At 39.3% G+C, this 21,251-nt stretch overlaps 1 protein-coding gene across 1 annotated transcript in view; it reads right to left on the bottom strand.

Moving 5' to 3' along the window:
* The window catches only part of ccdc102a (coiled-coil domain containing 102A), a 41,707-nt gene extending 35,307 nt beyond the window's left edge, over positions 1-6,400 (bottom strand). The window contains exons 1-2 of the mRNA XM_037697663.1: positions 5,978-6,400; positions 4,968-5,357 (exon numbers count right to left, since the gene is read on the bottom strand). Of these exons, the coding sequence (XP_037553591.1) occupies positions 4,968-5,357; positions 5,978-6,331 (744 nt within the window). The 5' untranslated portion in view covers positions 6,332-6,400. The remainder of the gene's footprint in view (positions 1-4,967; positions 5,358-5,977) is intronic.
* Between the last annotated feature and the right edge of the window lie 14,851 nt (positions 6,401-21,251).

The following is a 21,251-nucleotide window of genomic DNA, read 5'->3' on the forward strand; positions in this document are numbered from 1 at the left end:
AGGACTTTGATTATGTTGTTTTCTGTTTCACCCACTCCAGGCCCATTACTTGGAAGCAGGTTCAAGTTATTCTGTTTCTTTAAGAGAATCAGTTCAACTAACCCCAACAATGAGGAATCGTGTTTAGCAGTACCACAGATCTTGTTTTGAGATTAGTAAATCAGCTGAGGATTTCTGACTTTTAATTTAAACCAGTTACAATCGTGAAGCTGAAAAAAAAAGCCAACAAAGACAATGGAAAAAGAAATCAGCTAACGCACCCACAAAAAAAATAAGATTACCAATACTGCTGCCATGTAATTAAAGCACAACTAGATTAAACCATAGGGTATCATTAGGCTACTTTTTGTGGAGCTAATGTGCTGCAGGTGCTGCCTTTAATGGAGACATGAAGGCTTCAACTTCTTCCTGTTTTTATACTGTTTAAAAAAAACATTTGTACTAAGTGAGGATCAAAAAATATTAAAAAACAGGTTAGACCAGTGAGTGGACTAATTTAAATAAGAACATTTTCTGTCAGTCAATCTATAAAATAGTAAAAGTATTAGTTTAATTGTGATTTTAATTGAATAATGTCTGTGAAAATTACCAAGAGCATACAAATAAACAGTTGGTTGTAAATGATCAAGAGTAACAGTTACAGATATTTATTTTTCAAAGTGTCTCATGTAAAAACAGTTGGAAGGAAACGTCTTTAGAGCGATCATGTTCTGTTTTATATCACTTAAGTATTGTATTCAGCTCTGCTCAGTTCTCATAAAAATGTTTCTCAAAGTCCAACATTATGGCAGAACTAAAAAAATGACTTCTTTACATCTTATTTTAAGGACACAGAATTGTTGAGAGGCAGTGCACTGACGTGTGATCTTTAATCCGGACCCTTACCTGTTCTGGAGCAGGTTAGGTTTCCAGTAAAAGTTTACACAATGAAACTTAAACTAGAAAGTGGTAAAACTTGTCATGATGCTGAAAATCCCATACTTGACCCTGAAGACACTAACACTCCACTAAATACTAATCCTGCTCTGTAGTACAGGGCACAGGTGTGTAGATGTTGAACCATTAAACATTCCTGTCAGTTTTGTTGTGCCAGGCGACCCTGAGCCGAGCCACGCCATCTGTGTGGGATGGAATTATCTGTATGTCAATCAGGTATGTCAAATGCCCATACAATGCGGTTAAACAGGCCAACATTAAAGCGCAATTTGCAGAGGTTTTCCTAATGCAATCGGCGCTATCGACTGCACGCACATTGCTACAAAAGCATCATCACAGGATGAGCATGTTTATGTTAACAAGAAGCATTTTCATTCATTCAATGTGTAAATTACACTGCCTGGCCAAAATAAAATCGCCACCTGGATTGAACTAAGCAAATAGGTACGAGCCTCCTATTGGATAATTACTGTGTGGGCGATTATCTTTCAGCTGGCAACAAGTTATTTAACCCCAACTGGTGCAATGAGTTGCTTCTCATTTCTTTAACAACCATGTCGAAACACATCGTGTGGTCGTGGAAAAGATGTCCGTCTGTTTGAGAAGGGTCAAATCATTGGCATCAAGCAGAGAAAACATCTAAGGAGATTGTAGAAACTACTAAAATTGGGTTAAGAACTGTCAAAGGCATTAATAAAAACTGGAAGGATAGTGGGGACCCATCGTCTTTGAGGAAGAAATGTGGTCGGAAAAAAATCCTGAATGATCGTGATCGGTGATCACTTAAATGTTTGGTGAAATCAAATTGAAGAAAAACAACAGTAGCACTCAGGGCGTTGTTTAGTAGAGCAAGAGTAAGAGCATTTCCACACACACAATGTGAAGGGACCTCAAGGGATTGGGATTGAACAGCTGTGTAGCTTTAAGAAAACCACTAATCAGTGCGGCTAACTGGAAAAAAAGGCTTCAATTTGCTAGGGAGCATAAAGATTGGACTCTGGAGCAATGGAAGAAGGTCATGTGGTCTGAGTCCAGAGTGATGGGTGCATCAGGGTAAGAAGAGAGGCAGGTGAAGTGATGCACCCATCATGCCTAGTGACTAGTCATCAATGCAAGATCTTGGTGAAACAATGCAACACTGGATGGAAATAGATCTTGAGACATTGCAGAAGCTTATTGAAACAATGCCACAGTAAATGCATGCTGTAATGAAAGCTAAAGGAGGTCCAACAAAATATTAGTGACCTTTTTTTTTTTTTTTGGTGGCAACTTTTTTTTTGGCCAGACAGTGCATATATGATGTGCAAAAGCAACTAACAAACACTGTGGTGAGGTGGCTTGGATCAACGCACGATTCATTCTTTCTAATGAACAGCAAGGTTGAGAACATATTACAAGCTAGTATGATGCGGGATGGGTGTTGTCAGGGAATTTAGGTAAAGGTTTATGCATGTTTCTCACTGCTAATGTTAAATTAATGTTAAACCATGTGTGTGAGGTCGTCAGAGAGTTGTTTTTCTCTCTCAAAGCCTGCAGGCACCTGACGCCTCAAAGTCTACGAGACCGAGGTCATTGTGCTAATAAGCATTATAAAAACACTTCCTGCAAACTGTCCGGTGCAGATCTTCACAACAAGGGCTTCAATGAGACATCTGTGTAAGCCTGTGTGAACTCTGCCCTTGCAAGTAAACTGGGTTGAAAAATCTCCTGTCTTCGTGTGTGGCTCTTTTTAAGTAAGTAGATAATGAAAGGATATTTTTATCCAACAGGTGGATTCTTGGTGAGTAAATTCATTTAATCGTCCTAATATTAATCCCGCTGATGTGGGTAGTGGTGGCGTAGAGGTTAGAGAAGGTGGGCCTGTGATCGGAAGATCGCCGGTTCAAGCCCCTTTACCGACAACATCAAAAATGTGGGTGGGGTAGGTGAAGCACCCACACCTGCCCCCACCCTCATTCGTCCCACTCTGGGCCCTTGAGCAAGAACCTTAACCCCCACCATCTGCTCCTCCGGGTGTCCCTAGATAGCAGCTCTCTGCTCCACACAGAGGGTTGTGGTAGCTCGGTGGTTGCGTCAGGAAGGACATCCGGCGTAAAAATAACTGCCAAGCCTTCATGCGACTTAGTTCACTGTGGTGACCCCTGAAGAAGGGAGCAGCCGAAAGAAGAAAAAAAAAGTGTGTGTGTATATATATATATATATATATATATATATATATATATATATATTAATCAGGTCTCTCTTGTAAATGAGTCCTCGAGGCTCAATGGGAACTAAACTGTATAAATAAAGGTTGAATGAAAACGTGTGCTTGGATTCATGTGCACACATGGTTTGATACATCTGGATTTGTATGTGTATAAGGGTGCATTCACACCAGCCCTGTTTAGTCCACTTTAATCGAACTCTAGCTCATTTTCCTAGAAAGTCCGGTTCGTTTAGGGAGGTATGAACGCGCCATCGAACTCTGTCACGGAACAAAAAGGCGAACTCTGGCCCGGGCTAAAACCTAGGTCTCGGTCCGGTAGAAGCGAAATCCAGCACGGTTCGAGTGCTGTATGAATGTAAACAGACCAGACCCCGCTCCGCAGGGTAAACAAACACGCATTGCTCTGACCTTATATGGAGCCTTCAGCTGCCTTGTGTGGAAAAACAATATTCTCCATGGTCTTCTGTCTCATCTTCTGCTCATGCTGAGTCCATTTTTGAAAAATGACCAAATATAACTCCTAAAACTGCTAAAACTTGATGCCACTTCGTTTTTGTTTTTATTTACAGAAGAAGAAGAAGAAGAAGTGTCTTCAGAGGGTTTTGTGTCGTTTCTTTCAGTAGTTCTTGGTGCAGCGCCCCCACAGGCGAGTGGGGGAATAGGTTGGTTCAACAGATTGACTCCACTGCACAGTGCAGTGTGAATGCAAACTCACCAGCTCAAATGTAAACAAAAGGTCATGAATATTGGTCCCGAACCGAACAAAGTCTACCGGACTATCTGGTGTGAAAACGACCTAAGCTGGATTCTCGATTTAAGTGTATGCCATGTTTCAGTAGGAAATCCAAACAAGTTTTTGTACATGAGGCCCCAGGTCTTCGTTACAATTTAGCACATGTGCTCTTTGTTAAGCCATAATTTCCATCAATACATTAGTTGTGTATGTTCATTTGTTTGTTTTACATGGCTCAGATAAAAGCTCTCACGTTAGTTAGCACTCAATATCTGCTAGTTCCTGCCTAGTACTACAAAGTAAATTCAACGTTTTCCATAGCATCATTAGAGAAAATCTAAAACTCCACTGACATAAAGAGTACTAAAACAGTATTTCTGATGCTATTTTGATAACTTAGACTTACTTTACGATGTTAGTTATCATATAAGGTCGCTTAATGTCCATTTTAATTTTTAAAAATCAGTCTGTGGGAAAACAAATCAAGAACTCTGAACCTGTTGGAGAAAGCCAGCTGTAGCTGTTCTGGACATGTTGAAACTTTCATGAGATCTTTTACTGAGTTTTTTCCAGTAAAACATAGATTTTAAGATATTTTTTTCACAATGACTTGGACTTGAGTTATTTTTGCTGGCACTCTTTAACATCTGTTATGAGTTTTATGTAAAAAGGAGTCTTTTTGAACATGGGAGTAGCTGATCACATTTTTGAGTAAAGATTGGAATAAGTTCAAATTTAAATGAGTTGAAAGAAATACACCAGCGGTTTAGGAGCAAGAACAAAATGGCAGATGTTAAAACAATTTATTCCCAATTGTCAGGGAAATATGAAATGGCTGGCAGTTATAATGTCAAGTATGGAGTGAAGATAGCACAGCAGAATTAATATTATTTTGTTGTATTCAATTTAAACATTGCTGTTCTTGTATTTTCTTTGAAATCTCAAGTGTAGACGTTTAGATGTTTCTTTTTTATCTCCATTGCACGACTAAGAATTAAAATTACACCACAATTTATTTACTATATTAAGGAGAAAAGCCCCAGACAGGTCAAAGGCAGACTAAGGCCTGTAGGTTACACTGGCACTAACCTTTTGCTGGCCCATCTTTTGCCTGTTCAAGTCCACATCCCTCACAGGTTCTGATTCTGGAGATCCAGGTTGGCCTTCCCCAACCCGGTCAAGCTTGCACTCAGAATGGTCTTTAGAGGAAGCGAGGGACGACGCAGACGAGGAAGGAGGGATAGACGAAGATGAGGAGGAGGAAGTGCCGTGTGGGTGTGTGGTGGAGGAAGAGGCAGCTGTGGCAGGATGCGCTGCAGTGTCACCCTGCAAGCGCAGAGTCTCCTGCCGCAGCGTTTCATTCTCTGAGGCAAGCTCCTGCCGCTCCCGCCGAACACCGGTCAGCTCTTTGGTGAGGGTGTCCAACCGCTGCCTCAGCTGACGGATCTCATCCCGCGCTCTGTTTCGCTCCGCACGAACCTGGAAACAAACAAAACTGTTTGATCAGCTGGAAACTGAATGGTTTCATGAACATACAATCTTAATTTAGAATTTAGACTACATATTCCTTGTTGGATAATTTAATTATCCTTTTTCAACCTTTATACAGGTTAGTTCCCAGTGAGCCTCGAGGACTCATTTACAAGAGAGACCTATCCTCTCAACTCATTAAATAAATAGTCACAAAAAGGACAACAAGAAGATATTTTCAACCTAGGTTTAATGTCCTGCAAGGGGAGCAGCAACTGAAAACAGGAATACAAGATGTTACCCAACGTCCTGATCACAAGGTCTGCCCACAGAGAAAAAGTTAGCAAAAGCTTAAATACCTGTTATAAGACAGAGGGGAGGTCAACACAACCTCTGCTTCACAGCTCTAAGTTCTTGAAGGCATCAGAGCTTATTAGTTATCAGGCTCCTCTCTGAGTAAACAGAAAGGCTCTCTCGGCTACATGGTTCTATATTAATTTAACATTAGTAGGTGAAAAACTTCCGTGACCTTTACATCCCCCATTATTCCTGTTCAGTGAGTTTCCTGAAGCAGCTGATATGAATGAAACTTTAAAAGAGTGTAGTTATTCAGTATAAACCTCGCTCACCTTGCTCCACTTCTCTCTCCAGTTGGCAGTGCAGTCCGACCACCACCTCATGGTCTTCTCCATCTGGGCTGCTCTGGCACGAGCCTCCTCCAGTTCCCTGAGCCTCAACTCCTCCCTACTTTCCCAGTCAGCTCCAGCTCCGTCACACAGAGAGCCAAACCCGAGGCCTCCCAGCCCGGGTGACAGCAGCAAGGGGGGGCTGGAACTGGGTGTTTCTCCAGTAGGGCTGGGGGTGTGGGCAAGGCTGTCCGGGGAGCGGATGCCCCTGTCGGACCCCAGACCGAGGCTGCACAGCAGGCTTCCTCCAGTATTCTTCCCACCTTCAGACAGGTGTGGACTGGGAGTGTGATTCATGATGGTTGCGTCAACCGTCACAGTGAGGAAGTTGAACAAATGTGGGCAATGTTGTTGTTGATATTCAGGAGAGCATCATCCACTTTGATTTGTAACAAACCTGCAGGTAAAAACACAGCAGCACAATAAACTTTTATTATTTTGTATTATTGTTAACTTGTATTTTGTTATTTTTAAATTAAAACAAATTTAAAATAATGAAATAAAACTTTATTAAAAGTTATAAGCAAGTGTCCCAGAATAAAAGGCAACAGGTCTAAGCTGAAAAGAATAAAACATCAGACACAAGGAAGCAAATGTGCAGCTGGTTCACAAAAACAAATCAATCTGTGCACCAATACTGAATGCAGTAACCATAAAATAAACACATATACTGTTGCTGAAAGTGAGAAAGATGAGATAAAAAGGTACACCATCAGTAAAAATGGGAATTGAAGGTCTTTTCTGAGATCCAGCTCATTTGGTTCAGCTGACCAAAAAGAGTCAGCTTTTAGCTCTGGATCCTGGAAAAATGGCAGAATAAAGTAAAAGCCATCTAAAAACCAAAAGAGCCAGCTCTTTGTAAACGAGCTGAGCTAAATGAACCGGATCCAAGAAAAGAGCATCAGAGGTGGAATAAAATCAAAAGACTTTGTATGTACTGTACATGAACGTTTCTGTGCAGTGTCCTGAAATGACTTCTAATAAATAAAGTGAATTTAAATATTCTGTACATTATAAGTAAATAATTTAATATGTACTTTTACTTGTGTGTGCTTTGTTTCAGATGATGCACTTAATGGTAGTTAAATTTAAAATCCATTTGTTACCCAATTTAAAAAAATGCAAAAATAAACAAGTAAATTAAAATCAGGAGAAAATAAAAGCCCTGCAGCCGGTACAACTACGATAATGTTTATAAAAGTTGCTTCAGTCTGATTTTTCTATCAAGAGACTCGGAGCACAGACAGAGCTTCTTACTGACAGTTTAGGCTGAACCTCAACTCATGGTGACCTAACCAGGCTCAAAGAAATTCTCCTCAGTGACATTGAAACTCAGACTTTCAGCTCATCTGCTGAATGCAGAGGTACTCTCTCTGATCTATTTTTGCATGTCCTCATCATGGTCTCATGACAAGATAACTTTAAACTGGTCAATTTGTGGTACTTGTGCTCCTGGACCTTACTGCTGCTTTTGATACGGTTAACCACAGTATCCTTATGTCACGGCTGGAACAGTGGGTTGGGATCACAGGTGCTGCATTAGAATGGTTCCGCTCATACTCGAGTGGCAGGAGTTTTTGTGTCAAGGTTGGTAATAATGTATATACCTCATTACCTCTTTCTTGCGGGGTCCCACAGGGTTCGATTCTTGGACCCCTTCTATTCTCACTTTATTTGCTCCCACTGGGGTCCATCCTGAGGAAACATGGTCTTTCATTCCATTGCTATGCTGATGACTATCAGATCTACCTGCCTGTGAAACCAGCAAGTGTTTGCTCCATTCAACCTCTGTTAAAATGCCTGGACGACATTAAGGCCTAGATGGCTTCAAATTTCTTAAGTTTTAACAATGAGAAGACTGAAGTCATTGTCTTTAGCCCTAGCTCAACTGCCACCACTGATCCTGTCAACCTGGACTCTCTTCAGCCATATCTGAAGCAGTCTGGTAAAAATCTTGGATGGCTTTAGACTCTGACTTCAAGTTGGACAAACAAATTAACTCCGTTCTGCAGAAAAGCTTCTTCCAACTAAAACAGGTAGCTAAGCTCAAACCAGTATTGTCCAGACCCAACCTTGAGAAACTAGTTCACGCCTTTGTCATGACCCGATTGGACTATTGCAGTGCACTCTATGCTGGGGTCAGCCAGGCCTCCATCTCACGTCTTCAGCTCGTCCAGAATGCTGCTGCTCGGCTTTTAACCGGAACTCGTAGGTCTGAACATATTACACCAGTTCTGTCCTCCCTTCACTGGCTCCCTGTTCGTACGAGGATAGTCTTTAAAATTCTTCTGCTGACCTTCAAATGCTTAAATGGCCTTGCACCCCTTTACCTCTCTGAGCTTCTGGAGCCTTACGTTCCCTCTCGGGCCCTGAGACCATCCGATCAGCTGCTTTTGGCTGTTCCAAAAACAAGACTGAAGCTCAGAGGACATCTGGCTTTTTCAGTCATGGGCCCCAAACTCTGGAACAACCTGCCCCCCAACATCAGGCAGACCACCTCCCTTCCTCACTTCAAATCCCTGATAAAAACACATTTGTTCTCGCAGGCATTTCACACAGTGTAAATTGATTTAGTGTTTTTTGTTCTGTGATCCTATGTTTTAATGCTTTTTATTAATTCTTCAGTTATTATTATTAGTGTATTGTATTTTTTCCCTTTAATTTTACTCATTGATTGTTGTTGTTGTCGTTGTTAAGCACTTTGATAACGGGTTCCGTTTTAAATGTGCTCTATAAATAAAGTTGACTTGACTTGACTTAAAACCATCCAGATCAACACAGTCAAGTACCAAACTGAACGGCATCAATTAAATTCCTCTCCATATGTAAGATATTGTTTCTATAATCTAAATATAAAACCTTCAAGGTCAGCTGCTTGTAGAAAAAAAAAAAAAAACTCAGTTTTCAGTCAATCTGCATATTAGTTTTGGCCTTTTACAGAATAGTACACAATTCCCGATGGTTTAAGGATGTGACGATTTTTGTTTTATACCTGGGAGACCATAAAAAGGCTTCTTACATAGAATATTACTTTGTCACACAACTTTGATTCTAAAAATAATATATCGGTAGATAGCATGATTACCTAAATAAGTAACAGCGCTTTATGCAGGTTTCTGGTGTACACTAGTAAAAGTCAATTGTGCTTTAATAACAGAATTACTCTGCAATTCTGGGAGTAATTTTGATCTCATCATCACTATTAGTGCCAAGTTTGGGTTTAAAAAAAATGTGGAGGAAAAGCAATGTGGTTAGACGAGCCTCTACCACTTGTGCCAAGAAAAGCTCTGCTCCTTCCTGCCCCATCCCACTCTGCTGCCTCTGCTTCCTGCCACTCACAGGGAACCAAAGACGAGGAGTGGGAAGGCAGGAGGATCAGCATGTGGAGAGTTATTATGTTCATGGTGGCAACATGCAGATCAGTTAACCAAGAGGTCAAACCAAAGTGCCCCCAGTTTTTCTGTTTCTCACCATCAGAGCAGGTGTTGGTCAGGAAGACTTAATGTTGAGTTTTTAGCACAACTATCAAAAAGAAGCTGAAGTTAATCAGACAAACCCCTAGATCCGAGTAGATAACTTCTCTTTGCGCTGCAACTCACTCCAGAAGTATAGAATACAGATATCCAGACTGTTTCATATCTTGATATTTTTCTAGAGAAGAACCAACTACTGTTTTTTTTTTATATTTATATATAAAGCTCTGATCATACAATTTTGCTTTCAATCATTTTTGCATTCTCTTTAAAACTACTTAAAATCTTATTTCAGATCTTTTCTCTTTGTCACAGAAAACAGGAGAACTGTATTTGTTGAAGTAAAAACTCGAAAACTCAGGACTTCAGCTTCCGGCTGAACAGAGTGAGCAGCAAGTAGAGGCAGCTCCGTAAAGCTTCAAGGATCAAGGTATCCTGGGTCAACAAATACTGTTATTTGGTCGTACATAAAGCAATTTTCAAAGCAAAGATTGAGAATCCAGTAGTCTTTCATACTGTTAAAATCTGGCTCCAAATATGAAAGCATTATGGATGGACAGACATATCAGTAAAGTTAATTGATAAATAATCAAATATTCCCTCCATCAGTCGCAAATGTATCATTTCATCATTGGAATGATAAAGGGATTCAATGTATAAAGGATTTCCATCCATCTATTATCTTTTACCCCCTTCTTCCATTTTGGGTCACAGGGTCGCCGGTGCCCATGTCCAGCTGTCACTGTGCGAGGGGCAGGGGACACCCTGGACAGGTCTCCAGTCCATCACAGGGACACAGAGACAAACAACCATTCACTCTCTCTCACACACCTAGGGACAATTTAGAGTTACCAACCAGCCTAACATGCATGTTTTTGGTCTGTGGGAGGAAAGTGGAGTACCTGGAGAAAACCCACGCATGCACGGAGAGAACATGTAAACTCCACCCAGAAAGGCCCCCGGACCGGGATTTCAACCGGCAACCTTCTCGCTGTGAGGCAGCAGCTCTACCAGTTGTGCCACTGTGCTGCATGTATAAAGGATTTATTTATTGAAAATATTTTTTCCACATTTCCGCAATTACAAAACAAAATTCAAATTACATAATAAAGATTTCTTCAAATTCTTACAGAACCAATGTTGTGTAAAAAGCCCGTTTCTATCCTTCCCCGGTCGACCCCCAGACTCCATAATGGATAAGGTGTAGGGATGCACTGAAAGTTTTCTGGCCGATCACAATCTCTAAAAGTCTGACCTGCCAATTCCGATTTTGGCCGATACAGATTTTTTTTATTTTTATAAGCGACCCGATCAGGTGTTATAAGGTCACAATGCACCTTCAATTTTCCAATCTTATTTATTGAAAAACATACCTTTGAACAATATCCTGGAAACATTACAAACTTGTTTTAACTGGCCATGAAGTAGTGCTCTGAAATATAAATGAAGTTCAGACAATTGTTGTTAAAACTACAAAAAAAAGAAGGTAAAATCAGTTTCCCATGGAAGTATTGGCCGATCACCCAAAATTAAGGAAATCGGGGCCCATTTATTGCTGCAACCCTAATAAGGTGCTTAGCTTTGTCCCATGTAATAATGGTTTGCTAACACGGATCTATGATTTACTATCGCAAGAGGACTCAGAACCTACATTAGACCATCCGAAAAAGGCTTGGCAGGAAGATCTGGGAGTGATCATTTCAGACCATTGTGATACAGGTTCTAACATGTTTTAGTATTATTTTCTTCTGTGACTAAATTAATTTTAAATGAATGTGATTTATTTTAAACAAATAATAAAGTATACATACAAGCTCAAAACTTTATTGTGCAGGTTTCATCCTTATATTCCAAAAAGCATCATATCAAATCTATACGCTTTTGATTTTAAAATACATATTTACCTTTACAGAAAAGTCCAAATAGGGAACACTTTGTTTGAACATTATATGTGTAGCTGTCAAGACTGAGCAAAGATAGATTGACTTACATCCATGTAGGAATGTATAAATGTAGTTTCATTCACAAGCAGCCTGTACAAACTTGTACTGGTGTTGTCACCACCTCAGCTACAGAAATCCTCTGGTTGGTTGTGGTTGTAAACTGAAGTTAAGCAGAAGATCAGTTTTCCACAAAATGTGTAGTTGAACACATTCTGATTTAAATAAATATGATTTTACCTAACTAGTATTGGAGACTTGTTCCAGAGACAGGTCACAGAGGCAGCAACATGAGAAAAGCGGTCCTGACATCTTGTTCCACACAGTCACTTCTTTCAGCTCTTCTGGGAGGATCCCAAGGCATTCCCTCTTCATCACAACAGACTGGTACAGAGTATGCACTATTACAAAAGCTGCACCAACATGCCAGTCAGTCTTGCCCTTCATTTCTTATTGTTCCATATTTTTCTAGGGATGCACAATATTGGATATTTGGCCGATATCCAATATGCCAATAAGTTAAAACTTGTTTGGCCAATAACCTTGTGGAATTAAAATACTACATAATTCTGCATGGTCTTTGTCAGTTTGGCCTGCTATCAAATACAGATGCCAAAAAGGGGGTTGAAAATGATGCAACACTTCAACTTGGATAATGTCAAATTTATTTGTGATATTTACTCTCTCCAACACATTTACAGCATAATTTGGGCTTCCAGCTCATGAAACCCACGAAAACAGGATTTCAAAAAAATTAGAATACTGTGCAGACATCAGCCCACACTACTCAGTTTTTGCAGAAAAAAAGAAAAAATTAGGATCACAACAAATCAATCAAAATATGGTACTTTCAAAACAATATGTCAGTCTTCAATACTTGGTTGGGAATCCCTTTGCCTTAATCACTGCCTTTCTGAATTAAAGCCACACTTTATTTTAATCAGAAAAGAGGACAGAGGAACCCGACAGTTGTAGCCCATCTCCTGGATGCATCTGAATGTGGTGGTTTTTGAAGCTGTGACTCCCGCCTCATTCCATTCTTTCTGGATCTCTGCCAGATTCTGGAATCTTCTCTGTTTGATAATCCACTGAAGCCCATGGTCATCTCTTTTGTTGGTGCATCTTCTCCTGCCACATTTTGCCCTTCCACTAGACTTTCCATTGATATGCTTGGACACAGCACTCTGTGAACAGCCAGCCTCCTTAGCTATGAACTTTTGTGGCTTACACATCCTATGGAGTGTATCAATGATGGTCTTCTGGCCAGTCATGTCTGCAGTCTTCCCCACATTGAACTGAACTGAACCAATTTAATGACACCTGGGGAAACCTGTGCAGGATCTTTGAGTTTAGTAGATGATTATTGTGGAATTATGGATGTTAAACAACTTTTCCATGATATTCTAATTTTTTGGAAAGGGTCTATATCTATATATCTATATATCTATATAGATAGATAGATAGATAGATGTGTGTAAGCTGAATTGAATTCCCTCACTTGTGAACAATACCCCAAGATACCTAAAACTCCTCCTTTGAGGCAGCACCTCACTCCCAACCTGGAGAGGACAGTCCACCCATTTCTGATTGAGGACCATGGTCTTGGATTTAGAGGTTCTGATCTTCATCCCAGCTGCTTCAGTGAGAGTTTGAGATCACGGCACGATGACACTAACAGGACCACATCATCTGCAAATAGCAGAGACGAACTCCAGAGGCAACCAAACTGGACCTGGTTACCACGCCTTGATGCACCAAGAAATTATTTTATATTTTATTTAGTTTGTGTTTTCACTTCAGAAGGTGTGAAAATACAAAATACAAAACTTCAACATTTACAAATGAGCGCTAATGAAAGTATTACTCATGCTACTATTGGGCATCACTGGATATGGTATCAAAGTTTTACTACAATCCCTAATCCCAACAGCAAGAAGCCATCAAAAGATCTGCAAAGCGATATGAGAAAAGCAGGGAGTCTCTTCTATATAGTCTCTCATTTTGCCATCTCTTTTTCTTTGTCCAGGCTCTTTGTGAGCCTCACCCTCTGCCATCACACAACTCATAAAAAAACAAAGCCAGCGGGCCACTCTCTGGGGTAATCAAGTCATTGACAGAACATCTGCTCAGTGTGACCACGTCATACAGCTAAAACTCAGAGAAATGTTTAATGTCAAGAGTCCTCATATAAACGGATACACTGGATATCTGTGCTCAAGCTCAATACAGACCACAAACAAACAGTATTACAATTTCAGTACAAATGTGGTCCTTTTACTCAAATGAGAAAAGGTCTGGGCTTAAGGTATAAGGGTCATGGCCTACAAACAAGAAAAAAAATCCAATAAACTCCATCATAGGCAGCAGAGAGTTTGGTGTGTTTATAGATTATATTACTTTTTTCTTTAATGGGAGCGTAAAAAAAATTATACAGCTTACCACTATATGGGATTTCCCATAACTTACTAAACATATGTGTGCTGTTTGCTACAGTTTGTCAGCATGAGCTTTTTTTTAAATGAGAAACAGCTCTTGAGGCTATTCGGTCCCAGTGGGAATGGCTAGGCCTCTATAACTGAACTCAACTTAACAAGGAGAGCAATCACCCTGTGCTTTGTCTCACAGGCTGCATTCACTTGTTACAGTTTAGCTCTCTTCAAGATCTCAATATTTTTACACTTATTTATTTTTAACTAATGTTTTATGATGTAAACATCACAAAAAAGTGCCTAATCATTTTTTTTTCCATTTACCCTTTATTTATACAGGTAGTCTCATTGAGCCATGAGAACTCATTTCAAGAGAGACCTGTTTAGGGAGCAGATGGCGGGGTTAAGGGCCTTGCTCATGGGCCCAGAGTGGGGCGAATGAGGGTGGGGGCAGGCATGTGTGGGTGCTTCACCTACCCCACCCACAATTTTGATGTTGTCGGGGCCGGGGCGTGAACCGGTGATCTTCGGATCACAGGCCCACCTCTCTAACCTCTGCGCCACCACTCCCCTATAACCATCATGGTGGATGTGTCATGATTTTAGTCTGTGTATTATCTTTCTGAGATGGGGGGGGTATTCCAGAAAGGAGGTTCAACTAACAGATAATTTACTCCAAGCTAAACAATGCTACACCAGATGTCACCGCTTCACTCGTTATTGGGTATTAAAGCCAGAAGGACCCCGCTTATAGGAGCTGCCATGTTGTATATTTGGAACCAGAGTCTGCGCAGCGGGGGCTTTCAGTCCCACACACTCCCCACACACAATCATATGTTACGTGACCTTTTCTTTTCTGCATGAACGAACTAATACAAGCTGAACGTTAGAAAAATGAACATCCAAGCATAGAGAAACAAGTAAAAACTATGTTGTAAGAGTTACCTGAAAAAACATGAGGTGTATATTTTTAAAGGGCAAAGTCCTGGTAAAAAAAAATTCTGGGACCAGTGCGAGTTCCGTATCAACTCCATTATTACATTCAACAGACTTTGCCCTGAGTGGGAGAAAACAGCACATTTTAGAAATCCATAACAAAAAAATTATCCAAAAATCTAATAAATGTCTGAATAGTCAAAGAATAAAAATATTTTGACTAAAAATGTCATTAGAATAGGCTTAAAGACAATTTTATCAGTAATTAGAATATTGACTTGCAACAACGTAATCATAAAAATCTATAAAGTTACAGTGCCTTGCAAAAGTATTCGGCCCCCTTGAACTTTTCTAACTTTTGCCAAATTTCAGGCTTCAAACATAAAGATATAAAATTTTAATTTTTTGTGAAGAATCAACAACAATTGGGACACAATTGTGATGTGGAATGAAACTTATTGGATGTGTCAAACTTTTTTAACAAATAAAAAACTGAAAAGTGGGGCGTGCAATATTATTCGGCCCCTTTTCTTTCAGTGCAGCAAACTCACTCCAGAAGTTCAGTGAGGATCTATGAATGATCCAATGTTGTCCCAAATGACTGATGGTGATAAATAGAATCCACCTGTGTGTAATCAAGTCTCCGTATAAATGCACCTGCTCTGTGATAGTCTCAGGGTTCTGTTCAAAGCGCAGAGAGCATCATGAAGACCAAGGAACACACCAGGCAGGTCCGAGATACTATTGTGGAGAAGTTTAAAGCCGGATTTGGATACAAAAAGATTTCCCAAGCTTTAAACATCCCAAGGAGCACTGTACAAGCAATCATATTGAAATGGAAGGAGTATCAGACCACTGCAAATCTACCAAGACCCGGCCGTCCCTCTAAACTTTCACCTGGAACAAGGAGAAGACTGATCAGAGATGCAGCCAAGAGGCCCATGATCACTCTGGATGAACTGCAGAGATCTACAGCTGAGGTGGGAGAGTCTGTCCATAGGACAACAATCAGTTGTACACTGCACAAATCTGGCCTTTATGGAAGAGTGGCAAGAAGAAAGCCATTTCTCAAAGATATCCATAAAAAGTGTTGTTTAAAGTTTGTCACAAGCACCTGGGAGACACCAAACATGTGGAAGAAGGTGCTCTGGTCACATGAAACCAAAATCAAACCGTTTGGCCACAATGCAAAAAGATATGTTTGGCGTAAAAGCAACACAGCTCATCACCCTGAACACACCATCCCCACTGTCAAACATGGTGGTGGCAGCTTCATGGTTTGGGCCTGCTTTTCGTCAGCAGGGACAGGGAAGATGGTCAGAATTGATGGGAAGATGGATGGGGCCACATACAGGACCATTCTGGAAGAAAACCTGTTTGAGTCTGCAAGAGACCTGAGACTGGGATGGAGATTTATCTTCCAACAAGACAATGATCCAAAACATAAAGACTCATCTACAATGGAATGGTTCACAAATAAACGTATCCAGGTGTTGGAATGACCAAGTCAAAGTCCAGACCTGAATCCAATCGAGAATCTGTGGAAAGAGCTGAAGACTGCTGTTCACAAACGCTCTCCATCCAACCTCACTGAGCTCGAGCTGTTTTGCAAAGAAGAATGGGCAAGAATTTCAGTCTCTCCATGTTCAAAACTGATGGAGACAAACCCCAAGAGACTTGCAGCTGGAACTGCAGCAAAAGGTGGAGCTACAAAGTATTAACGCAAGGGGGCCGAATAATATTGCACGCCCCACTTTTCAGTTTTTTATTTGTTAAAAAAGTTTGACACATCCAATAAATTTCATTCCACTTCATGATTGTGTCCCACTTGTTGTTGATTCTTCACAAAAAATTAAAATTTTATATCTTTATGTTTGAAGCCTGAAATGTGGCAAAAGGTTGAAAAGTTCAAGGGGGCCGAATACCCCTGTATGTAAAGAAGAACTTCATGGAATAACATTTTTATATAAAAACAGGTGAAATAAAAATGTGACTCCCTAGAGCATACATGTCAAACTCAAGGCCCGGGGGCCAAATGTGGCCCTTGTTGACATGTTATCTGGCCCCCAAAATGATATTTTAAATGTAAAATACTTGAATCTCATGATTTTTTTCAGTAATCTTTGATTATGACGTCAAAAGTGCAATAGAGAACGTCAAATGAGACCAATCAAACTCTTGTTGAGGAACCGGCAACCAAGAAAAGATGTTGGGTATCTAACTTGAGTTAATGTAGTTTCTGAAATAGGCCCTTAGTTTAAAAAAGGTTTAAATTTTGGCCCCGTTTTGTAAGTGGGTTTGACACTTAACATTCAAGACATCTGCAATCCATTTCTTGTCCAAGACTGAATTCTGAGTAACTAAAGCCACTAAATGGTACTGAATGGTATAAAATCCACTTAAAGTTTAATGATTTTCTTAGATATCTTAACATTAGTTTTCTTAATACATTTTTGGAGACTTTGAAATGTAATTTTTAATATGGACACCTCATGTTCAAGTTCTTGTCATTTTTACTAGAAGAAAAGTATCTTAAAAAAAAAAAACAAATACCAGTATATATCCAATCAGTGTTTTTTTAGGATATTAGAGTGAAATTATATTTTGAAGTGGTAAACTATGAACATTCATTAATTGAATTAGTTCCAGTGAGAAATTAACTTGCACAATACTGTTGCCACAACTAAGGCAGATAAGTGAAGGTTTGGATTTCCTTCGCTGCAAATAATAATCCAAGTCAAGATTATCCTTTTTTAGTGTGCAAGAGACTGATGGACAAACTGAACTTGGCTAGTAGAAGTAATTACTGAAAAAATGCTAAACAAATCAATGCAGTGCAAAACATATTCACTTTAAATAATAAAGCTGCTTCTTTTGATACACAGAACAAAGCTTTCAGAAGCCATCCAAAAATAAAATAGTTTATAGTGCAATTCTACATCTCCAATGCAAGTGTAATCATTTCAGCCTCAGCTCCAGTTTTCATTTCCAACTCAGAGATTTCTTAAAGCTGAGCCAAAAAGACATTCCCACACTTCAAAGAAGAGCTTTAGCTTCTTTTTTTCTAACTGAAAGGCTCATTTCACAAGAGGAAATACCAAAGAGGCTTGTAAAAAGTTATCTGGTTGTTGTGCTCAATTGAACATGATTGTCTTCAATGAAAATAATCAACCATCTTGGGTCTGTAAAAAATATAAATGACTGTTGTTGTTAACTTTGCATGGCCTCTAAAGACCTACTGTTGACAGTAATTTAGAGTTGGAGTTGTTATGCAAAATATTTAATCAGAATTTAGTCACAGTAACATGAGGAACCATAAGAGGATACATCTTCATGACACTTTGCTTGTTTTTATCCCTAAGTCACATATTTCATTACATTTAAAAATCTTCTTTTAGCAGTGATTTCACTGATTTAATTAACCATCAAAACAAACATTATAAATCTAATAAATCTAGTGATAACTACAAAAGATGGGCAATATCTCAAACATAATGAGTTTACACACTGTTCCATGTGGGTTATAAAGGCACAGTTTAGATTTTTTCAAAGTGGGGTTCTGTGGAGTCTTTATTAATAGTCAGTATTTTAACTGCAGTAGAAAGCAGTAGATAATCTGACAGTAGGTTTTAAAGGCCAGATTAAATTTAATGACCAATTTAAGAAGAAATTTGTCATCTGAAATAATTTCCCATGTTCCCATTATCCCACTATCATTTTTACTATACCTTTACTACAGCTTTCACCAACAACATAGATTGTGTTAAATTTTTGGTGTGCAACATTTTTTATAAAGACATGCAGCCGTAGATCAAGATCATTATGCACACGTGATTATCCCAGTTTTTTGCCAAATAATTACAAACCTAGCATTAACGCAAGAAATAAGAAATTTGCAACCAATAGCTAAGTCAAGAAAATTATCCATTCTCTTTCCTCACGTGAGTTCAGAAGTCCAGCAACTCATTAAAACATTCACCAAACTCAGGGGAAGCCTAAAAACTAGCAATTATGTCTAGAGCACGACCGATATGGAAATTTTGGCTATCGCTGATACCGATATGGGAAGGGCTTGCGACTGCCGATAACCGAAACGATTACTGATAATCTTTGAGCTTTGTCCAACCCAAAGTATCTAACAGCAAGTGGCACAAGGCTTGTTTATTTAGCGCAGCTGTTAGCAACCATGAAGTTAAGCAAATCAGATCCACGCTTTAATTAGTCCCACAGTAGGTGTACAAGTGGTGCACTGGTCTTAAAAACAGTCTTCCTAATGTGCGTTCACATTTTCTATCCTCCACTATTCACCATAAAGTTATCAAGTGGTACAAAAATATAAATTAAACAAAGAAATGTCCTTCCCTGTTCATTCTTTAAACAGTCAGTCATGTATGGTGAAGGTCTAATTAGTTTTGGGTTTTTTTTTCTTTGCAGAAAAGTAAAGATTTGAGACAATGCATTTCATTGAGCACGACAAAGATAACGTTACTAACACATTATAAGTTACATGTATTGTTCTAGAGAAAGTACGTTTTATAAGGCAATAGCCTAAGCTAGGTTATCTAAACATTAGCTTGCTAACTTGAGAGGCACGTAGCTAATGACAAGCGAGTTGGAGGATTGAAGAGAATTTATTGTTATTGGTTTTTTTTGTTTGTTTTTTACAGATCCTAGATGGAGGAGGATGACTCGCTGTGGTGACCCATGAATAGGGAAAAGCCAAAAGAAGATTTTTTTTTTTTTTAACAGACCAGTTACAATAAATTTCCCATTCTCTGATCACCAAAATACGCTACACAGTATTGCTAACTGCTTTGGCTGTGATGAAAGAGAAAGTTAAACTGAACAGCCATGACTTGAAAGTATCCATGCACCCTCTGCTGGATACATTGTACAATTATGGCTGGTTCCCAGCATTTTAGGGGTGAAAATTAAAAGTGTTTATATCAGCGCATAATGGGACAATTATCACCAATACGTCCGCAAACGCCTATATCGGCCTAAAATATCGGACCTACTGATATATCGGTCGGGCTCTAATTATGTTTAGTTAAGCAGTGGGATTGGAGAACATTAAAATTTGCCCTTTACAATTTATGGTTTTTTTTTTTTTTGTTTTTTTTTGCTTTTGACATTGTATAAAATGTGTTTAACTTCCATGGGTATGTATAGTTTCAGGAGCTCTCTGTTAACTTTAATAACATGTAGACCTCTGTAGACCTAGCTGGGTCATTTCTCCTTGCCTTGGCAAACCTACAAGACAAGGGAACTTCACGTCCTACGGGGCCCTGGGTGTTAGTTCAACAAAAGACTCCAGGGTGGCAAAATATAAAGCACATTCCTGAACCATGACTCTGTCCTCTTTACAGTGTATAACAGTACATGCCAATACAAACTCACACATGCACTGTACTAACTCAGGTCAACAGTTTCACACAGTTAACTTAATCTTGCATTTCAGGAAGAAAGTTATACTTAAAAGGCTCGGCAATGAAAAAAATTGCACGTGTTAGTGAGGGAGAATGCTGCCATTGATTGTGGGTAACTTCAGTATACCAGGAGGGTCCAGCTCAGCACAAGCTGCAGCAGGGTCACATTACCATCATTTATTCAACAGGGCAGGGAAAGACAGAGAGGAAGGTGAGTGATGCTGGTGGTGGATGATGGAGAATGCTGTTAGATGATGTACCGAACCTGGAAAACACTGATTCAAATAACTTTGTAATTCGAATGAAGTTTAAAAAGGAATAAATTAAAACTATTGGGCGGTTACCAGAGGCTACTGACAGCAAGTCCCCCGTTTTCTTCAGAAAGAAGTTGAATACTGATAATTCAAAATTATGTTGTATGTTGTATCAGGTGCAAATTAATCCATTTGAACCAGCAACACAATGGATCATCTATTGCTTTGAATGAGAATTTGCATGGGATAAATGAACTCCACTGTCTCTAAGTCTTTACTTTATATATGCTTCTAGTAGGTAAAGCTATTAAACAGAATGAGATACATTTTCATTGTATATTTGTCCATGAAACCCAGTGAATCCAATCAGCTACTTAGACTACAAGCATGTCTTAAAGACATAAAAACCTGGATGACCCTTAATTTTCTGATTTTGAATACAGACAAGACTGAGGTTTTGGTTTTTGGACCCGAGCATCTTAAGAATTAATTTTTCAGTCTTTCTCCCTCCTTAGATGTCATTAATCTGTCCTCCAGCTCTAATGTTAAAAAACTTGGTGTTATTTTTGATCAGGACATGTCTTTTATCCCCCACATTAAAAATGTTACTAGAACCACCTTCTTCCACCTGTGTAATATCACTAAAATTAGAAACATCTTATCTAAAAATGATGCAGGAAAAACTGGTCCATGCATTTGTCTCGTCTAGACTGGATTATTGCAATGGTTTATTATCTGGGTGTCCAAACACTTCTT

Source organism: Nematolebias whitei, chromosome 2 (assembly GCF_014905685.2).
Source record: "Nematolebias whitei isolate Nwh7 chromosome 2, NemWhi1, whole genome shotgun sequence".
Lineage (NCBI taxonomy): Eukaryota > Metazoa > Chordata > Actinopteri > Cyprinodontiformes > Rivulidae > Nematolebias > Nematolebias whitei.